At 36.8% G+C, this 20,254-nt stretch overlaps 1 protein-coding gene across 1 annotated transcript in view; it reads left to right on the forward strand.

Annotated features, from left to right (window-relative positions):
• The first annotated feature begins 470 nt into the window (after window positions 1-470).
• Window positions 471-20,254, forward strand: part of sgk1 (serum/glucocorticoid regulated kinase 1) — a 59,636-nt gene continuing 39,852 nt past the window's right edge. The window contains exons 1-2 of the mRNA XM_088937659.1: window positions 471-545; window positions 11,089-11,304. Coding sequence (XP_088793785.1) covers window positions 471-545; window positions 11,089-11,304 — 291 coding nt within the window. The remainder of the gene's footprint in view (window positions 546-11,088; window positions 11,305-20,254) is intronic.

A 20,254-nucleotide genomic window follows, 5' to 3' on the forward strand; every position in this document is an offset into this window, starting at 1 on the left:
GAGGGCAGCAAGCCGAGCATCAGTTGTGCAGATAATCCAACTGCAAGGGGTGGGGGGGGTGGGGGGGGGGTGATGAAAGAGACAGCAAGCGTCATACAGCAGAGCTTTCATTGATAAACTGGTAGTATCTGCAGAGCACTTACCATCACTGCTTTGCTACTACTGTACACACTCCGCAGCTAAGCTAAGGGCTGCAGCCACTCACATTCAGTGAGATTACCTCCCAGACCGTCTGTCCTCATCTCTGAGGTACCGCTGAAGAGGCTTAGGTATCACCTGAGTTATAAACGGGTGTCAAAGGGAATAATCTGCCCAAAGGGATTGAATGTGATTCAGTGCATCTCATTCCTTCTCTATAAATTATTAGGAGACAACAGCGTGCAGAGCGCTTCCCCAGCAACACAGAGCATTCTGACAAAGCAGCTGCAACACTGGGATCCACAGAACACAACAGCTCTCCAGCCAGGGCGATGAAAATGGTCAACAGTGACAAGAATGGATTTTCGTTTAAGAAATGCTCGGCTTTCCAGTTCATGAAGAAGAAGGTCAGTACCTCTGTTGCTTGTTGCCACACGTTGAACTGCGTGCCCTAGCATTTTGCTGTAATTAGTTACAGGGGAGGAATCGGATTTAGCTCTGCTTTCACTGAAAGACTTTTAAGCATCTGTCCATCTCAAATGCAGTTCGCCGGCTCTTTATGCGCGAGTAGTGAATGCATCACCAGTTTTTTTCATTCAGAAAAGTGGCTTTGTGAGATAGGTTGAGGGACTTCTCAGATTCCAGGACTATGAAATAGCCCTTTTAGTTCACACAATAAGCCTTCAGTACTAGCACTGAAACCGAATATGGTAACTTCTACAGTGAATTGAAAATGTGTGTAGGTCACTCTGTCCCAGGCTTGTTTACTATTGTAAAAAGGTTGTTGGCTTTGTGGCATGTATGTTTATAATTAATCCTTGGCTACAGGTAAAAATCACAAGTTTACAGAGACACAATAAAAAACTGGGTCTAGGATTCATATTGTACCTTTTTAAACTTATTTCTCTTTTTCATTTGTTTTACCAATATATTAAATTACTGAACAATCAGCATTACATTCAGGGCAACAATCAAATCAAATCAAAGTTTATTTATCAAATGCACAACAATACAGCGTGCAGCAGTAGTTGCTGGCAATGAAATGTCTTTCCCACACAGTCAACTTACTGGTACCTGCGAATTCTGTAAAAAAAATAACTCAAAAACCCAAGAGATAAGTCATAAGCAGAATTTGCTTATGGCTTACAATTTACATTTTGTGACTTCTTAAATTGAAGTGGTTCTATATTTTTTAAAGATGCAAGTATCATACAACATGCTTAATCACATCAGAGATTCAAGTCCTTGTTTTTAGCCTGGTGAATGCATGATGAATGCTCTGCCTTCCATATTATTATTGTCATCAATAATGTTGAAAACATTAGGACAGACATGACATAAATTAAATGAAATATCACATTTGTGAGGATGGTTCAAACCGGTATATGCCGAACAATACAAACTCGTGCAGAGATAGCAAAACAGTGCAGACGCTTCTTCAAGTTGTTTCTGGACAAATGTAAAATTCCATGATGGATTTTCTTCTGTTTTGGAGAGAGATAATACTGTTGTAGGAGGATGGGTTTTAGAAAACAGCCCACGTATTCAGAGAACATTCCCTGTTTGTTTGTTGTAAAATAGAAAATATGCTGAATTGCAGGGCTGTCAAAGCAGATTGTGAATAAAAAGCAAAATGAATGTTGGATCTTTCTTTTTTCCTGTGCTCATTGGCTTAAAAATGCCAAAGTCCTATGTGGAATGAATGAACGATTAACAGAAGTCAGCCAAGATGGAAGTTTAAATGAATGAACAAGCAAAACTTGTATGAATACAAAACACAACCAAAAACCTTTGACAGTGCCCGATTTGCAAAATTAAATCCATTTTGTAAAGGGTTCTTTTTCAAATTGGTAGTTATTATTTGTGAAACAAAAAAAATATGTGAACTACCGTGCAGAAGTGAAACTAACTGTGAAGCATCGGCAGTTTATTTAAGGGGAATAGAGCAACAAATGAAGCATGCTTTTTTTTTAAATCCACGCCAATTATCACCAGTTATTGACAGTAAAAATTTCGATTTTTTTTCTCCAGGTATCTTGAGTGTTTTCCGGAAAAGGTAGTCAAATGCTTATGAAATAAAAAGAAGAATCTTTGCTGAATTACCAACACATGGCAATAATTGATGTGTGAAGCTAGGGATCCTTTATTAACAATCCATATGACAGTGAAGTTAGTGTGGTCTTGTATGTTGTCAAGTTAGGGGATCATCTCACAAGCCAGATTGTGCTTAGAAACATATTTCTACTTTAAGATTTAGTTCAGTACCCCACATTCCCCAAATGACTCATAAGCAATTCCTTGACAACAAGACAAAGTATTTGCTTTTACCGAAAGGAATGTATTACATGTAGAAAAATTTTGTGAAAATGTCCACAGCAAGATGACATGCAGATGATGTGGGGACATCCTCACAGTGGAAACAAGATTGATAATAATCCAAATGCCTTTGTTCTTTGATGTTTATAACAGTCAGCAGATAATTGTTTTGGGCCTATTTTCACCCCTTGTAATGTTTCATTTGAGAGGAGTTTGAAAAGGTTATTAAAAATAGAATTGGTGTCAATAGGAAGTCCTCACAAAGACAGGAATGGCAGGGACACATACTATCATGATCCACATCTGGCCTAGAAGAGGTACAGGAATGAATTAAAAAGTAGATAGTAATGTGTCTTGCAGGGGAGAACTGAATGGTAATGATACTAGCAGAGAATCTTTCTCACATGCTTTTCATTTTCATCTGTCTGCAGTTCCAAAGTCTTGTTCTTTTTGGCTGTACTCATTTTTTTTTTACCAAGATGCTGTTTTTTTTTCTCTCTGCTGTCGACTGCATTTATTCACAGACACTTTGTACGGCTGTTGATGCATGAAGCAGCCCGGGTCCACAGCTCAAATGTAAACCTGCAGCTTTTCTTAAAGAGAAATCATCTTATCCACTGATGCTTCGTGTGATTTCCACAAATGTGGTAAAACTTACAAGGAACTGTTTATTGTTTGGGGACGCCAATGTCGTCAAACATTCTTTTTATGAAAACAATGCTCTCAGTCTGAAAATTAATGAATGCCTTTACATAAAACCTCATATATGTCCCATAATAAAATATTTTGCATAACGCAAAGTTCACATTAGATATGCAAACAGCAAGAAGTGTGGTAACTTCCATAGATGATAAAGTGGAGTAAGTGCAATGCAGTCATTAAAAGCATCCTTGGCATATCTTATCTCACTTTTTCACTTACATTAGTGAATAACATATTATGTTATATCATCTATTATTTTGTATTTGATTACTTGAAGAGTACATCATAGAGCAATGAAATGTATGGCACAGCATTTATTAACTTTGTTAGAAAGTAAGTCTTTTATTTATTGGAAATCTCCAGTCTTTTATTTATTATTTACTTTTTATTTTTTAAATGATGCTATATCCATACATCCATTTTCTAACCACCATCTAATACAGGTCGAAAGGAAGCCAGAGCATATACCAGCAAGCAATTGGCGCAAGGCTGGATACACCCTGAACGAGATGAGATGAATACATTGCAGGGCACACACAGGCATTAACACTGGCATACACAAACTCCCACTAGGGCCCAGTTTTCCCAGAAGCCAATTAACCTAGCAGTATGTCTTTGGACTGTGGGAGGAATCCACGTGAGCACAGGGAGAACATAATAATAATACAGATTCTGTAGCGACCCAGCTTCAGGATCAAACTCAAGGCTCCAGTGTTGTGAGGCAGAAAAACTAGCCACTCCGCCACTGTGCCAACCATGTATGCTCTAACAGGTGTTGAATTATTCTAATTAGAGAGGGTTTAAAATTTTTTTTTTCATTAAGCAAAATGTATTTATAATATTTATCTCATGAGTGATAATTCTCCACTGGAGTTTTGACAGGTTGGTAAAAGTCAGGCTACATAGAGATTAAATGTTTTTTGTCTTAATTTTGATTATTTAATCATTCCCCACTGACACACTTGTGTGACCTTGACAACTGCATAAGGGCTTAACAACCTCGTTAATGAGCAGGTAGTTTGGTTTTAGGTGATGAAGTGGTTTAAATTGTTGATGTTCGAATTTGAAAAATCAAATTTGTTCAGCAAGAAAGAAAAACACAGATTGGAGCCATTGAGAGAACAAAGTTCTCATGATATTGATATGTTGGAGTAACACTTAAGCTGGACTTGCCAGCAGTGGAGCAAATCCCTCTTTAACAATGAATCAAGATTTTGTGTAGATGATCCCTGACTGACGTCAGTGAGTGTGGAGAAAGATATATAGATGTTTTTGTGTACAACAGACTCGGATGTTGTGGACTTCAAAGACTAATGATCTGGCCAGGAGTGAAGGCTTGTCCTCATGTTAATTGTGTAGCAGCAGCTTTAATGCAAAATGAGTGTGTGACAATTATGCAGTAGCTGCTTTGCTCTTCAGTCTTGTTGAACATTTGTGAGGAGAGATTGGATGTCATGGGGTAGTTCGGGCTCAGAGACCAGCGAACATTCTGTATCATCATAATAACAAATTTGTGGATTTGTTGAAACTAAAATCGATAAGTTTCGAGAGAAATCCAATCCTGACATATAGGATGTTAACTAATATTTATTTATGATGCACATACTACATGCACAGCTCATTATAAATTTTGAGTAATTAGGTGTCTTTCTGTTCTCATTTTACAAGACTTTTTTTAATTTTAGAGTCAGAGACTTTTTGTCTAAAGTTTTAGTTACAATTATAAAATTTGTATAAATACAATAAAATTTAAGATATAAACCAAATTTGTAAGATTTTTCAAACAATACTTTTTTATTCTTTCGAGAAAAGATATTTTGTATGTTGATATTCCAAAATTGTTTTTATGTGACTTTAATTTAATCTACATTTGTGACATTACATTCACATTGATTTGCTTTGTTTCCTTTTACAATATGTCCAACATATTAGGTGTGTCAGTGGTCTGAGCAGGTATCTCAGTTGCAATACTATATGGTCTAGCTGTCATTAAGACACAATAATTATATAGTTAAAATGTTCAGTTCTGTAGTGAATTGTAATGATTGAGACTTTTGATTGTTTTCTATATAGAATAATATTTTTTAAAATATATATATATAGAATAGCATTACTAGATATAGTAAACATAGTAAAATATAGTATATATTTTATTTTTGAAATTTACCTTTTATTACATACAGTACATATTTTACTTTTGCATATATCTAAAATGCAGCCTTTAAATTTTTTACTTAGCTCAAAATGTGCACGTCAAATAATATTTTTCTAAAAGCACGTTAAATGATTTTTCAGTGTATTCAAATATAATATAAGAAATAATGTACCAAATGAATATCACCTGTGCTTCCAAAAATGAATTAATTTGTACCAAATAACCTTTCTATGCTTGTAAGATGGGCTGTCGTACTGTAGTCCTTTCAGAAATGTTTGAACACCAGTCCTACTCCTAGTTAAAGCCTAAGATTGAAGGGACACAAAATGTGGTATAGGCTTGGGAAGAAATGTTTGCTACTGAGTTTTGTGCAGAAGCAATGTGTGAACTCAGGCTGATCAATTTTAATCACACTGCAATGATTGTATGCCTCAGTGGAAGAGAGTGGGAATGCTCTGGCCTTGTGGCTGTCAGGAGCATCTCCAGGGGAACTTCTGTCTAACCAGTTACCAACTGACAGGAAGCACCCGTGAGTGACTAGACTTATCTAACTCCCTCCCTGGCTAAAAACACACTTGATTTCAATTATATTCTCATTTAATTGCTGAAATCTGCTGACAGAAATGACATATTTAGTAGGATCACTCCAGCAGCTGAGTAACAGCTAAGACTGAAAGCATGACTGGGCATCACAGAAGCTCCGTGAACCTAATTATACTCATAAATGACTCAGAGCTGCTGGTATCTGATGCAAATACCAGGCTAATGGTAATGTCATTTCTATAGCACAATAATGTTCATACTTATGTGGAGAGGATTCTTCAAGCTATTCAGCTTTCATCTGAGATCTGTGTTATGCATCTCCCCTTGGTATTACAAGATACTGCGGTGCAAGCTGTACAGTTTCTTGCAAGCTGTACAGTTTCTTATGTCAACACAGACTGCACACTTGTAGTCCACATATACAAAGCCTCAGCCAGTCACAGCCATGTGTGTTTGAGTTAGTGAGCTGGTATTGATCACTTACTGTACATACACCTAACTGGCTTGGATAAAGCATATGACACAGGCTACTACATTACTTCTTTTGCCCTTTCTTGTCAAAACCAAAACGTTGTTTTTTTTTAAATGTAATGTAATCATCTATGTAAAGCTTGAATCTAAGGTTTTATTTCTAAAGCATTTTGGTATATACAGTATGCTGTATATACAGTATTTGAAATATATTGTGCATGGTAAATATAGCAGCAATGCAAGGCATATATGGATGCATAAAAGAAATTAAACTCTCAGGTTTTAATCAAATATTTTAATATTGAAATTGAACAAAATCCTAATTCACAGAAAATGCAAAATCAAAGAATCGTGATGGGTGTTCAGCATTAAACCTGACACACTGACAAAATTAAAACATTGTGAAATTATCAGGTACGAACCTTCTGAGCATGAGCACAATTCTGTTTTTGTTGCAAAGCCTCTGGGCAGATGCAGTGGGACTGTTTGTCACTTTGCCTGTGTTCATGGTCGTCTCCATGACCATGTTGATGGCATTGGTGAGCTGTTCCTTCAGATCTTATGATAGACTCAGATCAGGAGTAAGAGCTGGACAAAGCAAACCTCAATAGTTCTGAAGTCATGCTCTTGTAAATCTAGCACTGTGTGTCATCAGTGGTACTGCTGGAAAATTCACACTTTCCTAATGGCTTGAGGGAAGCTGAAATCCATTGCCTCAAGAACTTCATCAATGTACCGCTGACTCGTAAGGTTACCTTCAGTCTGCACCAAAGACATTTTTGTCTAAAAGGACATTCTTCCCCATATTATCACATTTCCACCATTGCACCAGCTGTCCTCATAACTGAGCTGTAAAGTTAACACTCACCATGTTTCCACACGCATTGTCTTCTGTCGGTTATGTCAAGGGAAAAATAGGTATCACTGATGAATAAAACACTCCACCACTCTGTCTGCCACCATTTCTGATGTTCCCTATCTCACAGAACATAACAATTTTGTCTCTCAGCTCTCAACATTTTCCCCACACAGCCACTGCATGTGCTGATTATTTTCATGCAGATAGAAAGCTGTAGTCAGTTTTCTTATGTGTAGGTTATTTCTTCCAGGAATGTCCCATTCTGTAGCCTCTGCAGTCAGAAATTGATGACACAGAATGAGCAGATGGATGTGATGGTCTTGGACCTGTATGGTTATTTTTCCTGCCCCGATTAGAGACAGTTTCCTGGTTGCTCTGGACAGGTCTGCTGATTGTTAAAGCAAAACATCTTATTCTCAAAGCACCTTCTCCGAGAGACTGCCTACCTTCAACCATGGTGATAGCAACCAGGCAAACTTGATTACTCGAGGTGGACATGGTCATTTTTATTGATATTAAGATAATTCAAATAATTTTTTTTGCAAATTCATAACTGATTTTGGCTATTTCAATTTTCCACTGAGCACCTGGCATTTTTACAAAAGTGTGTGATTTGAGCTCGGCATCTTATCAAATTAAAAATCAATACTACACATTCAATCAACGAACCTTTCTTCTCTCTACTGAAAATATAGAAGACGGCTCAACACTCAAAATGTATCTCTTCTTACTATTTCTTTGTGTGGAATTAACAATCACTTGGTCCTTTGCAGTCAACATTCTCTGATGCAGCCCTCTACCTGAACCTCTTCAACTGATTTATAATGACTGTTATTTTGTCATTGTGCATGAAAAGATCTGTATAGATCTCATACAGGGATTGCATTTTACAGCCGTGTTAAAAATGTACATTATTACAGCTCCTTCACAAAAGAATCTGAGCTTAAGAAACATATACAGTAGTCTAAAGATTAAGTGATTTGCCCACGTTCACATAGTGAGTCATATTGTGAGTTGTGTTTTGACCCGACAGGCCCCTGGTTTGAAGTCAAAGCACTTCTTGTGCTCGTATTCTCAACATCTTTAAATTAACTAAAAAGGCATGTGTGTCACCCACTCTCCACAAAGAAATCAACAGCTCCTTAAATTATTCTCTTTTGCAGTGTTGTAAACTTTTCTAATGATACCATAGACTGGGAGTCTTTGACATTTCAAAAACAATCTATGGATGGTTGAGACAATTAAAACAAGCTGTGAGCCCTGACAGCTTCTTTTTTTAATCCAAGATCCTGGGTCTTTTTTAATTTTCACAGCACAAAAAAAAACTCTTTACAATTACAATCATTTCTTCATTTCACTAATGAGAGTTTTAAATTGGTAGCTCATGTAGAATTGTTATGCCTAGGAATATTAAAGTTCTAAAGAGTGTACAGAAAGCCTGACATGGATTTGGTTCTGCCCCACTTCTTGAGAACCCAGCTTGGGCTGTGCATAAAGCTTAGAGCTTCCAGTCGCTTCCTAGGCAATGTGTGTGCATCTTTTTTTCTTTCTATGACTTTCAAGATCTCGTATGCCTGCAGGTCTTTTGCAGTCACGATGAGTCACTGAAGACAGTTATGTGTCATCTATTTTGAGAACAAGTTTTGGTGAGCTGTTGCTAGGCCCTTCAAGAGCACTTGTCACGGAGAGCCGCACAGCCAAGCACTTCCTGTGGCTTCCATAGTATGTGTTTCCATATATTCCATAGGATGTCTGGAAAATATTTGCGAAAAGAACAAGAAATGTTCTGCACTTTCTACTACTCCACAGTGTCCGTATGTTCACAAACCAATAGTTAAACCACTTTCATTCGCATTCGTATGTTCAGGAGAATCCCAAAACAACCGTGACCAGTCAGAGATGGCAAATACAGTGTCTTTTAATTTAGTATCTGGTAGGGAGGAGGGTAAATCCAAATCTAAGCTATGCTGTCCTTGAAACATCAAGAGAGTGTCTTTAGGTTTTAATTTAAATGCACAGACTCTTCAATCTATTGTCTGCCTTTAACATGATACTGATCCAAACTGTTCCCAATCTTTATCGATGGTACATATCATCATCAGCTCTTTACAAGAAGATGCCAGTGATGATAAACATCTTGTTGCCAGGTCTCATCAATACAAATGCAGTCCATTTACTCCCCCTGTGCCTTCCCTATTTCACTCTTTTATAAGCCATGAATTCCAATTAGACCTGATGCTTTGAGTGTCTCATAGCTGACTAAAGTCCTGTGTTGTATTAGAAAATTAGTTCTGGTGGTTTACCTCAGCAGCATAAGTATTTCAATTCAATTTATTTTTATATAGCGCCTTTCACAACAAGGTTGCCCCAAGGTGGTTAACAATGCAAGTGACCATACATGTTGTGAATACAAAACAGAAAAGACCAGAAGACAACATTGAGAGGAACCAAAAATGTCTTAGTAAGGAGCAATAAAACCTCTAGGGGTCCAAGGTCAACTGGCTGCCCAACCCCTTTGGGCACGCTGACATTATTCAATTAAAAAAAGAATGAGGGTATTAATCCATCCATCATGTCTTCTGTACATCAGTACTCCATGCAGATCTCTTGTAGACCAGAAAAATCCTCCTAAACGATAAAGTATCGCAAATCCCATACATGTTACAGCATATGTATCATGTATAGCTGATACACTGCATGTATCAGTAGTTCAGGTGGGTAGCTGCGTCAGCATGTGTAGGCTGCAAAGGAACAAGTAATGGGTTTATTCCATGCTGAAAAAAAGAAGAAAGAAAACACAACGTTTTGTTTTCTTTCTCCTTTTTTTCAGCATGGAATAAACCTATTACTTGTTCCTATGTATCAGTAATACACATTTTGGGAGACAAACACAAAATTCACTAGCTTAGTTATAGTTCAGTTTTACACACCAATAGTTAAACCACGTTTCATTCGCTTTTAAGGCACAATTACGTTACGCTTTTTTTTTTTTAATAAAGGGGCCTTGAAATGTAAATTACAGTTTCTCTTGCCATTTAGGAAACTTTGATATTGTTAAGAGAATTCTTCGGCGGGGTTTCCACGGTATGTGTGCCAACATAGTTCAGTTATTACAGCTGTAAACATTACAGTGCAGTGCTGAAAGCAGAAGCCAATGTTCTTATTAAAGCCATAAGAAAGGGGCACCAGAGTCAATGACAAGCTGAGTCATCCTGCTCAGTTCTCACACAACACCTCTCTGATTCAACAGTTATTGTAAATCTCAATGCCTGCTCAAATAAAATATCAGTCAAAATGACATATTTTGACATGTTTATCTGCAAAATTAACTTCACATTCACACTTATAAAGCACAGGATTCCTCTAACCAAAATACTTAGGCACTTAAATCTCCATTGTATCCTATGAGCAGCTAAGCACCTGAGTGGTTTGATTCTAAGGATTGTTAAATATAAATGCTGCATTTGGTTCAAGAAATAATGTATAAGTAAGATTCACTATATTTACAGGCTAATGTACTAGAGTTTAATCATTACATCAATAATTACAACATGACAGATTCACTGTTTTGTGTTACTCCAAATATCCCTAGTCCCAGCATAAACCATTATTATTATAATAACACACACATTGTTGTGTGTGTTATAATAATAATAATGATCTAATACTATAATTTTATTTGTATCTAACTTCACCACTTTAATAAGTCATACTTTTGAAATCCAAAAGGAGGAAACTAATGCTAACTTTTAGGATATTTTAAAATAAGGCTACAAAGACTTCCCATATCCATCTGCAGCATGAAAATGCTGTTGAATTTACCATCGAGCTGATTACCAAAGAGCATTTGTTGATGTAGTTACTAAATAATACGTGACATGCAATATGCCCTGATTCTTTTTAGGTCCGGAGGTGGATGAGAAACCCCAAGGTGACTATGGAAAAGGGTCAAAGTAAAACTTTCCTCTACCCTAATTCTACATCACTGCACAAATCTCAGATGGACCAAGATCTCTGGTATAAGCAGTTCCCAGCTTACAGCTGCTGCCACCTCAACCACACAAGAGACTTCCTCCCAGATGATCAGCCATGTGTCATGGACAAAGGCAAAAGCTGCAAAGTAAGTAGATGTGATGTCACTCTGATCATCATTTATATACATTCTCTAAATTGAATTTGGTTTCATACATTCGTAGTCATTTGTCTCAAGCTGGCAGTTGTATAGAACAGCTAATGGCCCTAAGGAACTGTTCTTGGAAGGTTAATATTTTAAGATATTTAATTAGGATTTTAGTATTTCTGTTTCTTTTTTCCATCAAATTTAGTGAAAACATTTGGCGGTATGTTGTCACTGGAGCTTCTTACAGTATTGTCTGGCACTACAGAGTCCCACTGTGGGTTTTGCTCATTAACAGAATGTATATTGTACATTTCACTCAAGAGTGAGCATCGCTGATAACACTGCATGTTACAAGATTGTGATATAAACTGAGACTGCTAGATGTGTTTAGACTATCTCTCTTGGTTGTTTTCAAGAAATGATGGAATTAAAATAACATTTTATCATGAATAATTGTCTAAATTTGTTCATTAAATGAGACTCCAGTACAAGATTTAATCAAGATATTAAAAGGGTTAAAATCTGTTTTTGAATCTGTACAATTGCAAAATTGCCTCTTTCAAGGAATGCTTAACTTTAAAAGGCTAACAGGTCTGGTTAATGAAAAGAGCAATAAATATACTGCAAGACATAACAGGCAGGCGTGAAGTCCTATCAGTTCAATGTGAAAACCAGTTCAACAATTGTAATTTTTGTAATGCAAATTTTAACAGCTAAAATCATGTTGGACCCACAGAAGAGAGAAATATAGTTATATTTTATACCTGAAATTAGACTTTTTGTGTTTTGTGTTACTTATACAGCAAAAAATAAGAAGTAATTCCATCAGAGTTAACAGAAACAAATGGTGACCTGAAATGAAACACAAAATATACAGTATATATAGTATCTGACAATAACAATAGAAAGTGTAAAAGAGACATGTTTGCTGTGTCAGTTGTTCCACACTGTTTCTTACAATAAAGCAATTTCCCTCTGTATGAAAACCGAACATTGATAGCCCTTTTGCTGATAAAGATATTTTCATACAATATGGAATTGCTGGATTTGAGTATTTAGTTTGTTTTCCAGTGGTGAGAACAAAAACAATTTTAACAATCTCTGTATGCTACACTACACCGCAAGCACTGACTGTAGTAAAAAACTTCTGTCAGAGAAGATGTGGAAACTGTGAATGTCATCAAACGGCAATTTGCTTTTCTTGCCCCTAAAAGTGAGCTGAAAATCAAAGGGTTCTGAATTTAATTTCAGTGAATTCCAGACAGATAAGAATATTCTTTGTAGCAAACAGGGCTATCATAGTCTGGATTTCACACTGAGAGAAATTGCTTCATTACAAGTTAAGCGAAGGGGTGCAAATGACACTGTAAACTGTCTCTTGTTTGAAATGAGCAATGCAGGGAAAGGGTGTTTTGTATGTTTTCTTGCCTGTATTAAATGATGATGAAGGTAATTGCAAAATATAACAACTTACCTACAAGTATACTGTACATGAATGGTTACTATTATTGTAAGCTTTCAGCACCTTGCATTTTATCCAGTCTTAGTGGATGAGACTGAATGGATGTACAGTAACCACAGAGTAATGTAATATTGACCAATTCTGATCAGTCACTTGCAAGATTCATAGAGATGCTGAACTGTAAAATTTCAAACATAAACTTGAAAGGGATCTACTTTGTTTTATTAGGGATTGTAAGTATATTTTGTTGCCCGTAGTCATATCACCCTCCAACTCACAACTGGCAACCCACTGAAGGTAAGCTTGTGTGAGCCTCATCAGTACCTGGACAGGAGACCTCCTGGGAAAAACTAAGGTGTCTGCTGGAAGAAGTATTAGTGGGACTAGCTGAAGGTTCTCACCCTGTGGTCTGTGTGGGTCCTAATGCCCCAGTATTGTGACGGGGACACTATACTGTAAACAGGCGCCGTCCTTCAGATGAGACGTAAAACAGAGGACCTGACTCTTTGTGGTCATTAAAAATCCCAGGGCATTTCTCGAAAAGAGTAGGGGTGTTACCAAGGTGTCCTGGCCAAATTTCCCATTGGCCTTTACCAATCATGGCCTCCTAATAATCCCCATCTATGAACCGGCTTCATCACTCTGTTCTCCTCCCCACCGATACAGTAGCTGATGTTTGGTGAGCATTCTGGTGCACTATGGCTGCTGTCACATCATCCAGGTGGGGCTTCACATTGGTGCTGGTTGAGGGGAGTCCCCATTACCTGTAAGGCACTTTGTGTGGAGTGTCCAGAAAAGAGCTATATAAGTCATGTCATGTCCTTTGCCAAACCGCTTTATACCACACAGTGTCGGGGGGAAGCCGGAGCCTACCCGGCAAGCAACGAGCGCAAGGCAGGGTACACCCTGGACAGGGCGCCAGTCCATCGCAGGGTGAGTGCCAGCCAATCATACATGGGGACAAGACAATTTGGAGGCCACAGTAAAGGCTGATGGGGGAAATTTGTGTAGAGAAATGCCCTGTGATCTTTAATGACCACTGAGAGTCAGGACCTCGGTTTAACATCTCATCCGAAAGATTGAACTTTATAAGTGTAAGGAATTATTATTATTATGCTTACAGAAAAGAAAAGAAAATATTGTACCGAAAAAACTTTTGTTTTTATATGACAGAGTTCCCAGAAATAATTTATTGAACCATATTTAACTCATAACTGTTGTCATGTGGTTTACAGTATTCTTGATATAGCTGTTTCCTTTTTTACTTGTCTTTTGCAATTACAGGTTATCACAATGATACTTCACATCATTTTTAGGATATAAAGTCATGGAGAATACCAGTTGTGAGGGAGACCTTGGTTGCTGTCCTCCTTGCCCAAACTTAAAAATTACATTCATTACATGATTTTTAAAAAATTGATCACTGGAAAAAAAAAAATAAACTGATCTCACACTTCCATTTCCACAATACAAAAGACTAATTTTCAACTGCTGCATGTTGTGTGTGAAAAAAAGAAAATTACCTTATACTGTAGATCCACATACTCATTTCCTGATGGCTCTCGTAAGACATGCAGAAATAAAACAGACCCTTCAGTCCATCAAATTTTAATTTGCATTTTTTATGTAACATGTAGCCTAACAAGCTGTTTGTTTGGACTAATGATGTAATAACCATCTTACTCAATGAAGTGTGTGATTGATTCCATCTACTGTATGAGACTGTATGGCTATAAAATGAAGAATATCTTGTATTTTTCACTACTATCTGCATGCCTCTACTATTTTTAAAGAACGGGGTATTTCATTCAAATAATTTTCCACAGATGTGATTCCACAGATTGTAATTGTGTAGCGGCATCTTATTTTAAAGATAACATTGTTGTTTATTTGCATCACATCCTTTTATGCATGGTCAATAGTGTGTTTGAGGATGTTAATTAATACTGGAAGTCGGTATAAGGTGATATAAGAGTATATAAGGATGTTCTATAGATATATAACCTATCTATAAGAGGTTTTGCAGAACAAACAACAAGCTTGTTTCTAATCTTATTTTTGGAAAATAATCTGCTAAAATCAGAGTTATTTTGTCTCAAATTACTTTTAGTCCTTGAAATGACTCCTAGCCAAAGCAATCTGAGTTAAGAAAGGGCACTGTAGCTTATTAAAATGGAAGTGAAAAGTACTTCAAATTAATTTTCCTATGGCTGTTACAAGTCTGGTGTTATGGTTGTTGTACTCTGTTCTCCTCTCCAGTCACATCCCGTCACAGAGTGAGATTCAGAAAGCACCCTGCAGTCACGGAAGGCTACATGGAGGTCTGCCAAACAAGGACTTCTTGACTAGAAGCCAAGGCTGAAAGGTTTTGAGTCTGGAAAACTACTAGAAAAGATAATCCTCTTGGACGGGTTAGACTTACTTCCATGCCTTCCTGTATAACATTAGGAAACTGAAAGGATTTTCAGTCCCACTGAAATTACTGAAGGAAAAGTTTGCAGCAGCAACTCTTTATGAAGGATGTAAAAAATGTTTGCTGGATAGACAATTTCTTTTGACAGAAGTCTCTTTTGTCAAGCATCTAGCTAAAAACTCGGTTTTGTACTTTATAGGCTTTGGTACTATGTAATGACTCTGGAGTAAGTCACTAAAGGTCAGAATCCTCTGATTTTACCAGGCATCTGATGGCTCTGCTAGGAAGTATAGACACTTTTGTCATCATGTATCCTTATTTCAGCAACCTGCAACTTTTCCTTTTCCTTTCAAATTCAATTCCACAGTGAAAACCTGCCACTGTTTGACTTTGTTCAAGGTCAATACAGTGGGACAAACATGGTGCAGGTGCAAACTAATCTTTTTCTAATAAGCAGTCACTTAGAGCTTTGCTCTTAAAGGTGTTTGTCATCTCAAAGACTAAAGATACAGATAATAAGCATACTTCTAGCTCAATGTCTTCAGATTTTACACATTCAAGAGCTCTCCACTCCTTTGTCATATAATGATAAAAAATTATGTTGCCTTTTTGGAAGGTTATGTATTTTGGTAAATGTGTTTTTAAGTAATACTCTCTTATAGCATTCTAAAAAGACAAGAAGAGAAGGTTGTAACCTCTGAGATATCAAACTCCACAGAAATTCAAAATAATGAGTATTTTTCATTCTTCCCAAAGCTAATTGTGTCGAGTTCTGTTGTGACAAGACAGGAGACCACAAGAAACTGGGCTGAGACCTCTAATTATATCACATGCATGTCTGGACTACCCGTGCTGAAGCTGAGCTTTCATTAGTGATAGTTAATTGGACCTCCCTCAAAATACTCCTACACACTTTCGCATGAAACATTTATATACCAAGAACCCACGCAATTCTGCAAATTTGGCCTTGATTAGAGTGAGCTAGTCTGCCGTACTTAAAATAGTGTCCAGCTGCTTTGACCTTTCTATTTTACAATATACTGTACTATACAATACATGTTTAAAGAGGAATACAGATGATTAAAACAAGCAGGCCACAATGAAGTGAACATTAAACATTGAGCAGATCAAATCAACCATAAATCAGCTGTGTTCTACTGTTTGTGTTTTTGGTTTCTTGACCAGCTTAAAAGCTTATGTCATTGTGAAAAAATTGTGTATGCTACCAACAGACAAAAAAAGAAAATCTAACAGCTGGCATTAAATAATATTAGAACTCACATAAGTATTACTGCTTGTTAAACTAGCACACAAATAATTAATTTATGACTTGTTAGGAAAAAAATCAAAATGTAACTGTGACAGTTAAGACATTTTAAAAAAAGTTATCATATGTTATAATATGTCCCAAGACATATTTTATATGGGATTGAACATCATGACTGATCTAAGTTTATGACTGATCTCCGAGTAGAGGTGGCTCACAGTGTAGACATCTACCTCTCAGAACAAACAAAAACAGGACACAGACAATCCAAATGATTGCGACGGAAGTTTGAGGAGAAAAACAAACAGCATATACAGAGAATACCATTATTATCTAGTCCTGTCCAGTAGAAACAGGCAAACCAGTATTGCATGTACACAGTTAAGCTGGTTGTACAAACTCTTCCCACTTAAGGGGATGTAAACATGGTATCTTACTTTATCTACAATTAGAGAGCCCTAACACAAAGATACTTTGGAAGAATAGATTGTCAGTTTGAATAATAATGGCAATGTCTGTTAAACTTTGACAGCTTCACCCTATATGTGCAGCTTCATATACAATTAATTTAATAACATATGAACACATTTTTTAATTGCTTATTTGTCAGTTAAGCTTAAAACCCCACTTCATTTATCTTAAAACTGTCAACATGAAGTGTCACTTAATTTGAAGAGCATTTAAAAGATAACTACAAGGTGGGTATTATAGTGTCAACACTGACATTCCATTTTATTGAATTGGTTTTACTTTATATAAGTGGCTAAAACAATTACAAAGATCACCTAACATTGATCTCTCTTCAGGTTATTTGATATGCAATGTAAACTGAAAAGAAAAGCAATTGTCTGCTCATATAAAACAGTCAATCAATCAAAAAGGTTTATTTCTCATCAGATTCTTTTTTTCTAAGGAACTTAATTCCTAGTGTACTTTATTTATTTTAATACAGTTTGTACACAGTTTTGAAAAGTATTTTTCTTTCTGGGAACATTAAAAAGGCATTCATTATTAATCACTTTACGTTTCCTAGTAGTTGCCTGTTTCTTTTCAAAGAAACACAGCTCCTAAGTACAGCACCAATACAATCCAAAGCACAGAGCTGTGAATTCAGTACTTTCTCCCAACACTGAATTTTCTAAATGAGGACTGAAGATTCAATCACTTATGCCGCCTCATGAACAGGTGGTACCAAGTGGTAGGTGTTCCCAGGAGGAAAGTAGAACTGGTCTCTGTCTGGCCTCATCTGTCATTCTGTCAGTGGCAAAGAGGAGTGTAAAGTCCACTTACCTCAAAGAACCAGCGCTCCCTCTTACAGTATTTCTGGGGCAGTTGGATTGAGCTGGTGACTCGTAGAAGACCTCCTGCATGTTTCAGCTAAGTAATCCTGACCTTCAAGAAATGTCATTGAGAAGGGCCCCATGCCGCCAAATTGGAAAAACTACGTTGCCTTTAAAATTGACAGGTTTATTTTACATACCTGACAACACACATGACCTTCTATGAAAGATGCATTTTAAATGGTAAATGTAATAAGGAGAAGAGATGGATGACAGTGAGGAGAGCAAGGATCCATTTGCCCTTTTTGTCATTTATTATATATGTGACCAGCTGATGAAAACCCCCAAACCCATTGATATTATGAACATAGTGTCAGATACAAAACCAAAGCTTCTGGTTTGAGAAACAATGCCTCTCGGTGACTGCAGAATAATTTTTATTTTGTGTTATATTCTGTATATGGATCCTATAATTTCTGGCTTGTTTCTATACTAGCCTAACCTTTTCAGGTCCTGAGCTGAGAAAACTTGATCCTCAGAATGAATAAATAAGTTGCTCCGTTTAAAATGAACTCAAAATTATAAGACCCTTAACCAAGTTTGCATCAATGATGTAGGCAGATTCATTTCTTTTCCATTTCTAACTTACTCAGTTACAAGTAACATGCTTGTTTCGTTTACCAGCCTTGGCTTGCCTCCCAGTTCCTGATAAAAGAGAGGTCAGCAGTTGCCAGACCCTTTTCCCCACTGTAACGTTAGCAGAAAAGTGAATTGTTGCATTGAAAACAGCAGTACAAACCATGCATCTGTATTTTGTTGTTACTTTCTTTTTCTTTTGTCCTATCCGAAACATATTTGTTACACCACTCCTTTGTAAAAATAGAAGAAAATGCAATATCTTGCCTTCAGTTTTTCTTCAGATGCTGAACAGGTAATAGACCACATGGATATTTTCATGGATACTTTTAAAGGAAAAGTTTACATCATCCACATTTCCTGTTCATTTCTTATTTTATTTTATAGACAGGATATACAAATGTAATATTACTTTACAATGATTTCTCAATAAAACAATGCAATATACTGTATATTATATGTGATTTTCTCATAAAAGGGCCCTTACTACAATATTGTAAAAAATACTTCTACCTAATCAGGTTTATTTTATTCTCAGTAGCTTTGTTTATAAACATGTTAAAAGTTAGCAGATAAAAAAATGGATGGACCAGATGTTAAAAACAGAAGAGGTGTAAAATTATTTTCAAAATATGTGATATTTTATGTACTGTATGTGATCAATCTGGAAAATTCGGGGGAAATATGGATGGAACAACTGATTAAATTTCCCCTTGCAAAGAAAATTGAAAAGATCCTAACGAGGAAGTCTAAAAAGTTTCAGAATATGTTCCACAGTGAAACACTCTTCCCTTGAAAACTTCATAAAGTTTTGAAGGGAACACAGGTCCTTTTTTTAATGACACTTTTGACTGTGATTCTGAAAATGCAAAGATCGGTCCATGTAATAATTTGTAAAAGCAAGTGATCCTTCAGCCCTGAAATGCTCCAGTCTCTGACGTGTGCTGGAGAAACGCCAAAGCTACTGGTTGCTTTTTTAGATGTGTTGTATTTTTAGCTTGAAGGCAGCTTTCATTACTTTAAGATTAACATTCTCCGATACCAATTTTATTATTTTTCCAAAGCTGACTTCAAAATTATTAACACACCGTGTTAAAGGAATATTCTAAACTCACTGGTAATTAAAAAAGTTAATTCAATACTTAGCAGCTATACTACAGACAGCTGTCTGACAAATGGAAGGATGGAGAACAGTCTAACACACAGCAGTATGTAAAGCTGCAGTCCAAGATACTGTACATTAACCACAGTAAATAAGGTGAGGAATATGGTCCTTTACTACAGGTCTAGAGAACCTGTGTTGAGAGTTCAACCAAAAGGTTTTACGATCTGATCTGATGTGATGTATCGCAATGCTAATCACAGCAGTTTACAGGTTCTGCGGCAGGGCCTCAGCTTGCAGGATGTGCAGGTGCTGTCAGAACGGACTCTGCTGGAGGACGTGGGAGAAGGCTGTCTTAGAATTTGATCCTAACATTCGGTCTTGGCAGGTAACAAACATGGTGGGGAAGGGAGAGCAATAAGTTGCACAAAGCTGGAAAAGAAAGGGAAAGGTAGGACCAGGACAAAAGAGGTGTGAGTGAGGAGGGTCAAGGGTATTTAATGGGATAGGAAGAGTCAACAGAGTGACTGAGAAATCAGCAAGCACACAGACCTGAAAATAGATACGAGTGTGCATAGATAACAAGCAACCCAAGGGCCCTTAACTACATAAAGTATATGAAACAGGGAATATACTAAGCAAGCAATTGAGTATTAGATTATGAGAGTCCCATTTCTTGTTCCTTCCTTTTGAAAAACATTCCATCTGAATGCAATAGATGTCTCGGGTGTAGTTTACTATGAGAAAATACAAACTTGTTTATGAAACTGAGTCCAATTTAGGATCCTGA

This window comes from Atractosteus spatula, chromosome 2 (assembly GCF_055471065.1).
Source record: "Atractosteus spatula isolate fAtrSpa1 chromosome 2, fAtrSpa1.hap1, whole genome shotgun sequence".
NCBI classification, from domain to species: domain Eukaryota; kingdom Metazoa; phylum Chordata; class Actinopteri; order Semionotiformes; family Lepisosteidae; genus Atractosteus; species Atractosteus spatula.